The sequence below is a fragment of the Ictalurus punctatus genome, chromosome 3, assembly GCF_001660625.3.
Source record: "Ictalurus punctatus breed USDA103 chromosome 3, Coco_2.0, whole genome shotgun sequence".
NCBI classification, from domain to species: Eukaryota; Metazoa; Chordata; class Actinopteri; order Siluriformes; family Ictaluridae; genus Ictalurus; species Ictalurus punctatus.
This window is the reverse complement of record NC_030418.2, coordinates 6717893-6732428: the sequence shown is the minus strand read 5'-3', so window position 1 is coordinate 6732428 and position 14536 is coordinate 6717893. Positions and strand designations below refer to the sequence as shown.

At 37.5% G+C, this 14536-nt stretch overlaps 1 protein-coding gene across 4 annotated transcripts; it reads right to left on the bottom strand.

Annotated features, from left to right (window-relative positions):
* Window positions 1-2343: 2343 nt before the first annotated feature.
* Window positions 2344-14206, bottom strand: bmp5 (bone morphogenetic protein 5). 4 transcript variants are annotated; one of them, XM_017464760.3, is made up of 8 exons: window positions 13835-14206; window positions 13188-13756; window positions 9284-9476; window positions 6697-6845; window positions 3733-3930; window positions 3390-3466; window positions 3137-3247; window positions 2344-3020 (listed from the first exon to the last, which is right to left on the bottom strand). In XM_017464760.3, the coding sequence occupies exons 2-8, from the start codon at window positions 13666-13668 to the stop codon at window positions 2871-2873; spliced, it is 1359 nt and encodes a 452-aa protein (XP_017320249.1). In that variant the 5' UTR covers window positions 13669-13756; window positions 13835-14206; the 3' UTR covers window positions 2344-2870. The 4 variants fall into 4 exon arrangements, with proteins under 4 accessions (XP_017320249.1, XP_053535462.1, XP_017320250.1 ...); XM_053679487.1 differs by having other exon boundaries at window positions 14046-14204; XM_017464761.3 differs by having other exon boundaries at window positions 13188-13979; window positions 14055-14204.
* Window positions 14207-14536: the final 330 nt, after the last annotated feature.

Below are 14536 nucleotides of genomic sequence, written 5' to 3'. Positions count from 1 at the left end.
GGCCTCCTCTAGTCATCTTATGTCAACACTTGTTTTTATACAGCCTACATAACATCTGGTTGGCTGCACAGCTGCTTTTAATTAAGTGTAATCCAGTCATTCAATTTTGACAATGTGAAGTAGAAACACACATCAATGGCAAATATATCTCAGTAGATATTCCTGTATTTTGAGTGGATCAACATACTGATAGTGTAGATATATATTAAAATCTAATCTAATCTATTTGGTTTGAAGCAAAGCCAAGGCTTTAAAAAAATTTGGACACATGCTCACTAGATATAAAGATAATAGGTGTGATGAGGGACTAATGCTGCATTCAACTGAAGTAGGAATAAAGTAATTTTTTGAGCTTTGTGTGTTCAAGCTAAAAAAGCTTGGCAAAAACATGGGCACCAACAAGCTAGCCAGCTAATATTAGTGACCATGAGTTAATGATGCATTTATTTTTACTCTTATTAACTCTGTGGCCAGTGTTGAAGATTTAACCAACTAATGTGTTTGTGTTGATTGCTATCAAGTGCTGTAAACTCATTTAAAGTAGCGAAGTGATATTTTATTTACTGTTGATAGTCTGAGCGGCCATGTTCAAGACATCATCAAGTAATCGATTCATCGAGTTTTCATAGGGGTTTCATTTCAGAGGTCACAAATGTGCATGCTTTTTTTCAAAGCAAAATAATTAAATTGACTATATAATTGTTCATTCCTTAATGATTGTAAAAAATTTCAAAGGCTTGGAATTATACACTTCTATCTGACGTTCTGAGACCAAAATTGAATTTTACTTGTGTTGCTTGTATTATAAAGCAGTACAGAAAAATTTAAATGTTATTTTAATTCCATTGATTAAATCTAAGCTGTTTTAGATTGAAATATTGTTTAATTATTGGCTCATTATCTTAAAATCCCAAAATTGTCAGACAGAATGTCACGATCTCGCCTGCAGATGGCATTGTGGCGGCGACGTGCACGGAGAGCCGGAGGGCACGCACGTGCACGAACCAGAGCGAGCACACACTCGTGGATTGCGTATGAACTATGGAGACTTTGTTTACAATGGGCACATGCGTTTGTTTCTGTTCTGTCTCCTCCTTGTTTAGTCATTGGTTGTTTTTCGAGGGCGCAGTATTAAATGCATTAATGAGTAAAGCTGGAACAGAGTGTATAGATGTCGATACGGTAAAGGTTCCATGTCCTGTTCTCGTTTCATGCCACGATTCCAGCTTAATGTTTAGACCTCGTTTTATGCTTGACCTTGGTTCGAGAATTAAATGTATACACGCCAAGGATATGTGAGCTATCTTGATACTAAGCGGTCGTGTTTTCGTGCCATGTGTTTGTTCCATGCTTTGAATCTAGTCTCATGTTTAATACCTCGATTATAGCTTTTCCAGTTTAGACCGCGATCCCTGTTTGTTAAGTTCTGGTTATAAATAAAGACATTCACCTGCAACTGCTTCCACATAGAGTCTATTACGTAACACAGAACATGATACTTTTAAGTATAATTTACTGTTATATAATTAGGTATTATTTATTAGAGATTGGAATATGCCTATAAAAAGGTTTCATTTAAATGGTTTCAAAATGGTTGGTAAAGTCAAAACAGTTAATTGTGCAGGTGACAAGAATTCCCTACAAATTTCGACTGGCTAGTGACACCAAAACTGGATAGATGATGAAATTCAGTTGAACTTGTATGTATAGCAATATACATTACCACAAAGCAGCTGTACAGAAATCGAGGTCTAAACCCTTGATAAGTGAGCTCAAGCAAGGAAAAAGTCCCTGGGATGGCAAATTGTAAAAAAAAAGAAAAGTTGACTTAACTTAAAAATTCAAGGCAACTTGCTGCATGACTTTTTTGAGTTTACTCAAGGTTAAAAATTGAGTTAAGTGAAGTTCAGTAAACTCAGAAAAGCTGTGCAGCAAGTTGCCTTGAAATTTTAAGTTTTAACTTTTCTTTTCTTTTATACAGTGCATAAGAATAAACCTTGAAAGGAAGTAGAGTTAAAAGGAAAACCATCCTCCTCTGGGTGACGACGGATAGTTGGATTTGGATAATTATAGTTTAACAGACATACAGATACAGACAGACAGTAATGAATATAAGTTTTGAAGTAAGCATAACATAAGACAACAGCTTGAACTCTGTGGTAGTGCAGTTTTTGGGAAGTGTAAGTCATCTAAGTGAAATTATTTATTCACGGTAGCACAAATGTCATTTGTAAGTACATAGGACTTTGTTTTGTTTTGCTACCTGCTGTAAAACTGATCATGCAGAATTAAGACAAAGGAAGACTGAAGAGATCATGTAGAATAAAGAAAAAAAAGGTCAATAGCATTTTTTGAAAACATATTTAATAACACATTAACATTGTCCTAATACAATAAATGTTTTGCAAAAAATATATATATTATTCAAATTACTAACGTAAATGCATGTAAAGTCTGAAGGAAATCAAAACATCGGCTTTTAAAATCACCAGAAATATTGTTCATGATCAAAGGGGCAATTAATAGCTGCTGCTTACTTGACTGGTCTCAAATAGATACTCAGGAAAGAGCATGTATTATCTGCAAGTGGTAAATATTCAATATGTCTACTATTATTTCAGAGTAAAGCCAAATAAATAAGCACATTCATGAGCTAATATATACATAACACTGTACATCAATGTAAATCTCAAAACTATCTATCTGATATATGTTTTATTCCAGCATTATTACTATAGAGTCTCCAATTAAACTTAATGAATTGAACTTAATGTATAAATCCCACTGACACTGTGATGTATCACAAAACAAGGGCTGATGTGTGTTCACAAAAAAAAAAAAAAAAAAAAGCTCCCAAACATATTGCAACTTCAGTGGCACCCACAAGACCTGACTACCATATTGCGGTATTTTTTCAGAATTACATTTGAGCTGTCATCAAAGTATAGCACAGATATTGCGTTCAGCTTGGTTGGTGCACAGCAAGGCTTTGGCACATTATCCGGAAACATGAGATGGACCTGAATGGAAGACCAACAAAATGAAATCAGTTTTTGTTGAAATATTACTAAATACACACAACATGTCACTGATATCAGGGTTCATTGTAGGTTTATATTTTTAAGTTTACATTTACCAGAGTTTGCACAATTGCATGATTTGTTGCATTCATATGTGCATTGAGTGGGAATGAGCATTCTCCATCACAGTAAAATGCTGCATAGCCCTCAGGTGCAATTATCCAGTCCTTGAAAAAGCAAAGGGGGAGAAACAGAAAGGTAGAGAGGGAAGACAACATGTTACCTTAAGAGAGAAAAGCATAATTAACAATCTTAGAATATTTCACATTTGTGTTCATCTTGGTTTCTGTGTTCATGCATGTTCTGTACCTGCCATCCTAATTCGCGGAAGCTGACATAAAGCTCATGCTTCTTGCAGGCCTGCTTCTGTTCGCTGATGTTTTGATCTAGATAAAGGCAACCAAAACCCACCATCAGTGTTCAAACGCTAGTATGGTAATTTACTGTTGTTTAGTCTACTCCTGCATGGGTGGGCTCAGTGTCCAACCCTCATGAGCACTTCTTCTCTATATCTAGCTGCTAGAAGGTATTCTCCCAAATAATGATATTAAGCAAGACTTGTCTTAGTTACCTAAGGATTTACAAAAGGGTGTGATGTTTAATCCATATTCAAAGTAGAATGCATTGCCTATATGCAGGTTTCATATTATACCTCCAATCCTGGAAGCCTGTGAGGTTTTTGGTGGACTTCTGCCTTTGTTTCTGCTAGGATTCTTCCTCTTTCCCCCTGTGGCCCTTACAGAGCGCAGCAACACTTCGCTGGCTTTGAAAAATGCCACAAGAAAAGGCTGCTTGGATTGTGGCCCGCTCCTGCCAATGATCCCGGCGGATTTCATGTTGATGCTTCGACCTATAAATTTAAAAGGTGAACACGTTTAAAAATGTCAAAGGGGGTTTGTTTTTTTCAGCAGCATAGACATGGTGAACATGTTGTCCAACAACAAGCATATCTTCATCGATACTTAAATAACCAGCAACCCCCGAAAATTTGCAATGTGTAAATGTATCTATTTATGCAACTTAATTTGGCTACAAACATAAATAAGCTGTGTTAGATGCCTGGTAAACTATTGCTTGGTGCCACGTCCCATTAAGCCAGGAGCAACAGACAACCACTCAACAGGAAACAAACATGGTTTGGTGAAATATTATTAATGACAAGAAATTACTTTTTTTTATCTATATGTATAGTAGCACTAATGTAACTCACACAAATTCTTGTTTGAAAAAAAATATTCTAACATGCAGTTAACATTAACTAATTACTGAATAATCCAATTTAATGCATATTTTCACATCAGACATCATTACATGACATACACTAAACCTGTGTAATCTCAAATCCCTCCACTGTAAAGAAAAAAAACCCCTCAAACTTTTAACTCTTAACCTAAACTTATTCTGGGGTAAATGAATCAAATTGAGCTATCCTACACAACAAGTTAACACTTTAATATGCTTGATAAGTCCCCTGTTTGTGTTGCTTGGAAACCGACTGGGTTTATTTAATGTAATAACTTGTGACAAGCAAGATAGCTAGTTAAGTGAATTAACACAGATTAGGTTAAACAAATATAATCATATGAGTATTATCTTCTTCCAACAATGCTTCCTATGTAGCACACTGTTTGCGCCCTCAAAAAAAAAAGTCAGTAAGTCTTTGGCCAACATTTCAGCTAGGAAATTTAGTTCTTTATACACACATAAAAAAATATTATTTGGCCCTGGCTAGTGTCTCTTGACATGTTTAACCACGAACTGGCTGCTTGTAATAAGCAGCAATGTTGTATTACGGCTTTGCGCCAAACTTTATTTTCATCTTCGTGAAAATCGTCATCTGGGTACACTCGTTAATCTGCCCCATAAAAACAGTTCTAGCATCAGCCAGGTTGTGCCTTGGCTGTGTAATGTGTGTAGTGCAGCAGGCAGTGCAAATCTGAACTGTATAGTTGTTGGCTTTTTTGACATATTTGGACAAGCAAACTTTTGATCCTCTTTGAAATAGTGCCTATTAATATTAAATGACACATAAAATTGACATTTTCTAGTAATCTAACAATTTAAATGAACAAAAAAAAGATCACTTACAAAAAAAAAGAAAAAGTAAGTACACCCGTACATTTACCACACCTTCAAAGCCATACAATTAGAATCAGGTGTTCAAGATTGGGTGCCAGTGATTAGAAGCTGCTTAGGGCGTGCAGGTGGAACCTGTCTTATTTATACCCCCTCTCACATCATGTCTGGTGTTCCCCTTGTTATTGAGTTGTGTGGTGTCATCATGCCAAGATCTAAAGAGTTCTGTAAGGCCTTCAGAAAAAGACTGTGGATGCCTATGAGTCAAGCAAGGGATTTAAAAAGATTTATTATTTGAAATACATCATTCCACTGTAAGGAAAATCATCTACAAGTGGCACAGATTTCAAACGACTGCCAGTTTGTCCTGGACTGGCCGTCACAGCAAGTTCAGCCCAAGAGCTTTCCGTCTGATGCAAAAAGAAGTCTCCAAGAACAAAAAAATTTAATCATAAGATCTGCTAGTAAGTCTTGCAATTGTTGCTGTCATAGTGCATGCTTCCACAATCAGAAAGAGATTGCACAAATCTGACCTGCATGGGAGGCGTGCCAGGAAAAAGCCTTTGCAAGACTACAGTTTGCCAATGAGCACATAGGCAAAGACCAGGTCTTTTGGAATAATGTGCTCTGGACAGACAATTCAAAGATAGACTTGTTTGGCCACAGTAACAGCAGACATGTTTGGCATAGACCAAAGACAGCTTTTCAGGAGAAGCACATCATACCAACTGTGAAGCACGTTGATGGAAATGTCATGATTTGGGGTTGGTTCACTGTCTCAGGGACTACGAAGCTTGAATTCATTGATTCAACCATGAATTCTGCATCACATCAAAGAGTGCTTGAAGATGTGAGGCCATCTGTCCAAAAGTTGAAGTTGAATTGAATGTGGACCTTTCAACAGGATAATGATCCTAAGCACACTTGCAAATCCACCAAGGAATGGCTCAATGGTGGATTACGGAATGGCCTAGTCAAAGCCCAGATTTGAATCCCATTGAAATGTTGTGGGGGGATTTGAAATGAGCAGTGCATGCCAGAAAACCCTCAAACATCTTGCAACTGAAAGAATATTGCATGGAAGAGTGGTCAAAAATTCCAGCAAGTCTGGTGGACAATTATGCATAACGCCTACAAGAAGTTATTTCTGCTAAAGGGGGCAATACTAGCTTCTGAGGCCAAGGGTGTACTTACTTTTTTCCACAGAAGAATATCACATCTATTGATAATTTCTGTTGAACACATGATTGAAAAAGCTGATTTTCCTTGTGGATTTGTTCAAGTATATTAACTTCATTAATAGCCATTTTTTCACACATGATCAGATGTTTGCTTATCCAAGTATGTAAAAAAAAAAAAAAAAGCCAACAATTTTCATGGAGTGTACTTATTTTTTCACATGACTATACTGTATGTGCATGAGTACAAGAGTACTGAATTTCATAGTGCCACTAGGCATTGGCAATGGAATTTGATAACTTTACAATTCATCCATTATTTCTTAGATCAGCTACAAATAACATCTGTGTCATTTCCTTACCGTCCATGGTCTCTACACAGAGCTGAAGGCCCATGTTCTGCTGTGGGTTAAGCACCCAATGGTTACTGGTGGCTGTGATGTCAAACACCAGCCATCCTCCATCTGAGGCACAGATTTTCTTTGAATCGAGCAAAAATGTCTCTGCATCCCTAAATAACAAATTCAGAGTACAGCTGTGAGAGTAGGTCTTATAAATTGTGGTCATAAATTGTGGCCTGAATTATCCAATAACCACTTCCAAATGTAAGCTTTAATATGAATCTGCTCCAGGCATTCCTTTGTCATCTTGGCATCAATATCATGGACCGGCAATTTCAGTTAATCTAATTGTATGATGTTCCAAAACAGTCTGTGGGCCACACACCGTGAGAACAGACACACACACAAAAAAGCTGATCAGAGACAGTAACAAGCCCAGACATGCTCCACACACTCTTCGTTTCTAATCATACCACAAACAGCTCTACTTTGACTATACTCTTCTTTGACTCTACTTTTTTCTATTTTTTACTTTTAATATAAACATTTTAATCCAAGAGGTTTAGTTATACTAAAAAGTGCTTTCCCACATAGTCCCTTTATCTTAATCGAATTTTATGTCTTTTTTTCTTCTTTTTTACACATTTTTAAGAAGCAATCACAGAGCACTCTTATTTTTTGGCATTACTTCAGTTCAGTTGTTAAGAACTGGGTGCTGACTTGTGAAACTCCATTTATCAAAAGAAACATCACAGCAAAGACTGAGGCAACGAGCTGATTGCTTATAAAGGCAGAACAGATTAGTGGTAGGCCTTCGATGGTCGCAATTGCTTTAAACCACCTTCTCGGCATCCCAGGAGTTACATATCTCTCCATTGCATTCACACTGGGTATGTATAATCCATGCCTACGGTCTGGCCATATATGAGTAAAGATAAGTAGCAGGTTTCTTTTCCAGAGCATTGTGACTGTAAAAGGGACAGGTGGGTTAGTTGGCACTCTGTATGGATGTGGCTCTTCTCTCTTGGAGGTCTTTATTAGAAGCAGATGGCCCTGTTTAGGAAACGAGTAGTCTGACAAAGTGGTAGGGATATATCAAAAGCGATAACCAAATGGGCTTCCGAGACTTCATAAGTAGGGGAAACTTGCAAATGGCCTGTTAATGGAAACCTTTGATCTCTAGGTTTTATCAGAGAACATGGTGAGAGTGAGGCAGTGCAGGGTCCGAATGGAAGGCGAACTAATAACACAGTCTCACAACATGCGCACGGTCTCTCCTTTGCCTAAAACAAAGAAACATAAAAGTATGCAGCCAAAGAGTTTGGCGCAGGCCTTGAATGACTATGAGCTGATAGATTAGATAAAGTACATAAGCACAGCTGCTTCTAACCCACTTTTGAGTAGTGTTTCAGAATGGAACTGTTCTCTACACACTCATTAATTTTGACTGTGTGTTTTTCACTATCATGCCATGCTTCAGCGTTTATATGAATGTCCAAAATCAGACTCTTTTTTTAAAACTATTATTAAAATGCCTGTATAGCAAATGCTAACCTTTTATGTGTTCCTATTACATATAACATTTCTTACAAAAAAATATTATTCGCATTGTATTCAACATTTGTGGCAGTGTATTAGCTGTTTACAAGTTTTTGCTTTGAAACCTGTCACTCATTTAGAGATTTTCAGCATTTAAAACAGAACTGAGTAAATCTTCTTAAAACAAAAAAAAAGGGCAAAAGGAAAATTCTCTATTGGTGCTGATAATGAGAGTAATAGTAGCAAGGTAAACAGACTGCAAGAAATTATTCTAGTTGTAAAATAAAATTAAAACAGAATCTATACATTGGGTAAATTTTAGACATAGTCTGCTTTCAGTTTTTGCTAAATGTATGAATTACATGCATTTGTTTACCTCTTTTTCTATGAATTTGCAGAGAAACAGTATATTAACTGACACGTGTGGGCAAAGACAGGTCAGTATTTCAATGGTGACAAATTACGCTCTTAAAACTTCCTGAAACATGCTATTTAATCACCACTAGAGAAGACTCCAGACAGACTCCAGACACACACTAGTGTAAACAGGATGTCCTTTTATTTTCTGCCTGATTGCCTACACAAAGTGTTTTACAGAGCAGCCATGGTCTTAAAAGACTAATGGAAAAAATGTAATCCCAAATGGTTAGAAAATTTACTCCAGGCAGTGTTGTCGGATGATTTTGACGACAAGGGCTGGGAATATGAATGTATTTTTTCATCCTGTTTCTTTCCCAAGAAAGAAATAAAATGTTTTATGTCTGAAATCTAGTTGCAAGTTCCATAGCAATATCATCTGTGCCCCAGTAAGACAGACAGCTTGACCCAGTAAAATTCATTAATATTATTAAATGCACTCTCTTGAGTAGTAATACTTTTAACTCCATAACTGAGTATTTGTTTATATATATATATATATATATGTGTATATATATATATATATGTGTGTGTATATATATATATATATATATATATATATATATATATATATATATATATATATATATATATATATATATATATATATATATATATATATATGCGTGTATGTACTGTATATTGTACTCACCTGTTTTGATATTCCTTGATCACCTGGTATATGGAGACCTTTAGTGTGATGTTTTCATATCTCCCAAGACTGTGATCTTTATAGATGCGAAACTCTGCTGCTGTTACAGCTTCCCCATCCGGAATTTGAGTTAGGTCAAAACGGAACTCTTTATAATGTCTCCTCTGGTGGGAAAAATCCCTGTCTCTCTCCACTGCAAAAGAGAGTTGTGGAAAAGAGTTGGAAAAATGATACACCACTCTGAAGATCAAGAAGTCTCGGCTGGAGGGGCATGATATTGTCTCACACATGATGTGTTAACAGTTGCTTTCTTTAAGTGGCCAGCGTTCAAATTTCACAATCTAAACATTTAGATGAAGAGGGGGGGGATTCTAGTCCATTAAAATAGTCAAATGAGCAAGAGGTAACGTTTTTAGTACTCGGCCTCTCGTGTGAGCTTTCAGTATCCTCTCAGTATGATGAATGATCTGGCCGTTAAGCAAAACAGGCCTTCGCTAATGACACTCTGCCCTTCAGCATAGACAAGTCCACGAGATAAAGTGTTTGTTCTCTTAGACAGGCTGGCAATATTAACATAGTTCACATATTTTACCTCACAGACGTTTCGTTTTAACAGTCATGTTTAAAATACACACACATTCCAATGATGTCCCGATGCTAAAAAGATATTTTAAAAAATGCCTCTATTAAAGATTTAATGTTTTCCTAAACAGTATAAATCTACAGCCAGAGCTTTAGACACAACATCCCTGATTTATAGACTTTATGAACTTGGGACATTCCAAATATCTAGAATCTAAACAACCAGATGTTTATATGTCTTAGTACACTACAGTCATGGCTGCTATCACACACACAAAAGCAGTGAAATCATCCATACAGCTATATACAAGGCCTAAAATAAGAGTGCAAAGTGATAACTAAGGAGACAGCATTGTAGCTCCATCGTGTCAGTGATATAGTGCAGTACTGTTTCTCTGATAATTTATCTATAGTGAAAGTCTATGGCTACTTAACAGGAAGAGGTCAGAGGTCAGGCCCGAGTCATACCAGCTGCTCAGGCTCAACTTCAAGCCTGGCCTGCTAATTAAGAACAGAGGTCGGGGCCTGTCAGGACACAGACAGCACTAGTTTCATTCACACGATTAATTTAAAGCATAACTTTTTGGAACAGGGTCTGCACTCTGAGCAGTGAACCTGTAAACTATTTACTTTGACATGATTGGAGACCATATGTATGAGTTTTGTACATTCATTTTGTGCATCTAAAATTTAGATTATATATGTAGTGTTATTGATTTATGAAGAACGATGAAGTCGAGATTCAATTTTACATTACTGTACACGGGGGGTGGGGGGGGACGTAAGGAGGTTTACGAGATTTAATCAAAATCGTGAAAAATGTAGTGATATCATGTCACAAAGTTTTCATAGTATATTTTATTATGGAAGGGTCAGCTGCCAGAACTGCTCTGAAATTCCATATTTCAGTCTACCTCCAAATAGATTAAAAATTTCTAATCAATCCTTTTAAGAGTGTATATCAAAAAATATCAATACATACCAAACACACTGTTGGTAACGCTTCAGTATTGTGTATCAAGATGTTAAGAAATAGAGCAGCTTTTAACTGCATCCACTAATTGTTGCACGCTGCTTCTGTCTTACTCGAAATTAGAAGACCTTTTCTTTCAAAGTGAACTGTGTACATGCCCTTGATTCTAAGTGAAAACATATGTAGTATAGTCAATTAGATGGCTTTCCCTGTGGGCTGCCTAAACTGACACGTTTCAAAAGGTCAGCCAGAAATTTTATCTGCTTTTTTCGCTCTCACGTCGAAAATATTACGTCTGACATTATTTTTGACAATTTAACAACTTTTAAGTACAGTAAATGAAAAAGAAAAACACAACACATGCTCAGAAAACTCAATTTTAGTGATTCAAGCACTCGTGAAACGCGATGCAATACAACCATGAACCATATTCATAAATTCTGACGCGGGAAACGGCAACACTTTTTATGACTAAAACCAGTCTACCCTGTCCCCTGTCCTCCCTTTAACAACAGGAAATAATTAAGGCAAATTATCTGCAGGTCAAACATTCATTTGATAAGTTTGCATGAGCTTCTGGGTTCAAGGGGTCATAGCTACTGAAGCATTACAGTCTTAATCATGCGTATCGCTGTGACTCTTTCAAAACACGCAACATTCCAGAAACCAGGGCCTTAATAGCATGCATTCAACACAACACTTGAGCATGTCCTAGAGAATTTATTTAATGTTTCCTGCTTTCCCTGCATACCATACCAAGTGTACGTATCCTATGTCTAACTGAATTTGCACAGACACTACAGAGGCTTTAGTAATTATCTGATATAATAACACTCTTTAGAGGCCAGTGTCTTTTCCTTCTCTAACCTGTAATTGTCTCCGTATTTCCAGAGACTTTGCTGTTCTATTTTATCTGGTTTATGGAGATTTAAATGACATGCTGCATATAGTTTAGCCTATATGTTGTAAATGAAAGGGTGTCATAGATTGTCACTTTTAGAGTAGGAACTATAAATGTACTTATACATTTAGCACATGTAATAAAGACGATTATAAAAGACGTTAAGAAATTTTAATTACTCATTACAGATTCATGTTTTTTTAGTGTAATTTAAACCATAATTATGATTCATAATGACTGTATTTAGTAGGTTTCATAGATTTAATCATGTGTCAACACTGCTGCTTGCTGCATATAATGATCTAGTGTGTGATTTATATTTATCTTAATACAATGGTAGGCGCAAAACACTCCTACAGATCACCTATAGTCTTTGTCTAGAGTTTTTAATTAATTATATGTAGGAAATTTCACAAATGGAGAATAAGGGAATTAACATATTAACGGTTACATATTGCATAAGCTAGTGATTCTCAAAGTGAGGTCTGGGAAACATAGACAGGCGATGTGTAATTTATTTATTTTTGTTTTAGTTTTGTTTTTTGTTTGATTATTAGTTTTTTTTAGTCACAGCGATGGGAATCACAACCCACCATTATCAAAAGTATCATATTGATCATCGAGTTTGTATAGTTATTAACATGTTTAACTAGTGACTTGAATGCGAATTTCAATAACACAAAAACAAATAAGCCTACAAATAATGTTAACTTGGACCTAATGTGTGTGTGTGGGGTGGGGTGGGGATAAACAGCCAAAATAGTATTGTATATTTGAACAGATGGGCGTTATTTTAAAATTAAATCTGTGCCCGTGGGTTCAGTGGAATGTATTACAGTTGAAAAGGGTCTCTAGGTGGAAACTTTTGAGAACCCTGGGAAACTATTGAAAGTTTCTGAAAGTGCTCCACAGCTTCACCACACCTAATATAGCCAAATTAAATCATACGTTAAAATAGTACTACCAATAGTAAAGTATTGTGTGGCTTGAATCCCTCCCCTCTTTCCCCACCACCACCAAGGAAAATGTTACTAAGCCCGAGACAGACTGTGAACAAAGTTCTATTTGTGAAGATAGGAGCTTTCTCGACATCTAGACATGTAGACTATTGTTTTCTACAAGGGGTTGTTGTAACATTTTGACATGATACAGCACGGCCTTTCGTAAAGCGTTTGCAGTTGTACTTGTGCGTGGTATAAACACTACCTGCGTGTATAAAACCGTAGCTTTAAATGGCTAGCTTGTTATTTTGGTACGGGTGCACTGACGACAGTGGACAAACAGACTATGTTTAGGAGGCATATAACAGACTATAACAGTCTGATGTGCGATTATTTAGTGGTTGGTAGACTCTCGAAAAGTTGTGCGCTACCCAAACCCAGTGATCCGCAAATAGAAACGGTTTTAAAGGCACCAACATCCTCAGGGAATGTAGGCTATATACCTACCCAGATTCACAAAGCTCATAACCATGTCGGCATCGTTCAGAAAGTTTGCGTCGTGTGAAGTAGCCAGAGGTGGACTCTGACTTGTCCAGGCCACGGGCGCGCGAGAATATCCATATGGAGCGCTGTGCTGGCTTTTGCGCGAATTCCCCACTGAGTTGATACTGATCGCTTTGCCTGCGTCCCCGAGCAGCGCGTCCTCCTCCGCTTCCTCGGTCGCCATGGCGTTGTACAGATCGAGCATGAAGAGAGGTGCCGAGGATGCCTGCTTTGAAGGAGAGAAGGGTTTCGGGCGATGGGGCAAACCCAGGATGGAGAGGATCTCCCGTTGGATCTCTCTGCGCTCGTGGTTTCTCAAGCGTCTGTAAACGAAGCTCGAGTGGACATGGTTGTCTCCTAATGCGCACTGGACGCTGTGAAAGAAGCCGAGGCAGCTCCACAGGAGTGCGAAGGCCGCTCCGTCGCAAAGCGTTAAGACCTTCATACTGTAGATCTAGATGATGCTGTTTGTTCACCACAAAGGTCTCGGACTGTTGATGAGCTCCATGACAGTGCGTGTACCATTCATAATCCTAATAATAAGAATGATAATAATAATAATACTGCGTAAGGCGTTACTACTACTACTAATAGCCTAGTGAAAACTGCACCTTGTGTCCCATTGATTGTCCAAAAAGTCCAAAAGGTCGCAGTCCTTTGTAGTCTGATGGTTCACATCACGCTTGTTGCTTCTTCTTTACTTACTTCTAAGCCTTTTAGTCAACTCTTTCGATATACCTTTTACCCACAGTGGTTCTAAAAAAAAAAAAAAATACAAAAAATAAATACAAAAAAAAAAGGAAAAGGAAATCCCAAACTTACAGAATGCACCTTCAGGTTTGTGTAGTAAGTGCTCAGGGACAAGCGCGAGGCGGCCACGACGGAGAGATCCGAGTCGCGTGAGTGAGGAGTCGGTGTTCGCTGTTTAAACCCGCTGGAGCTCGTGCGCTAGAAGAGTAGACATCTGTGTGTGGGGGGTGGGGGGGTTGGGGGGGGATATATATATATAAAAAAAAAAAGAGTTCAGACCGAGTAGTCCGTCCCACACACAGGATTCGTGTCCACCTCTAGCGGTCGCATGAAGTCTCGTTGACCACGCTTCAGAGTGAAATTAGAGCCACTTGATATATGACACCCGTAGTAATCATGCAGAGGAGAAAAACGTCCACGGATGGGGTTCAGTTCATGCACCTTCTTGTGTATGTGATTTTATCATACTCGCTTGCTTCACTTTTGCAGGCAAAAGAAGGACACAGAAAAATGTAAGCTATAAATGTATAAATATGGAACTTGGGCATAACACCTGCTGCTGA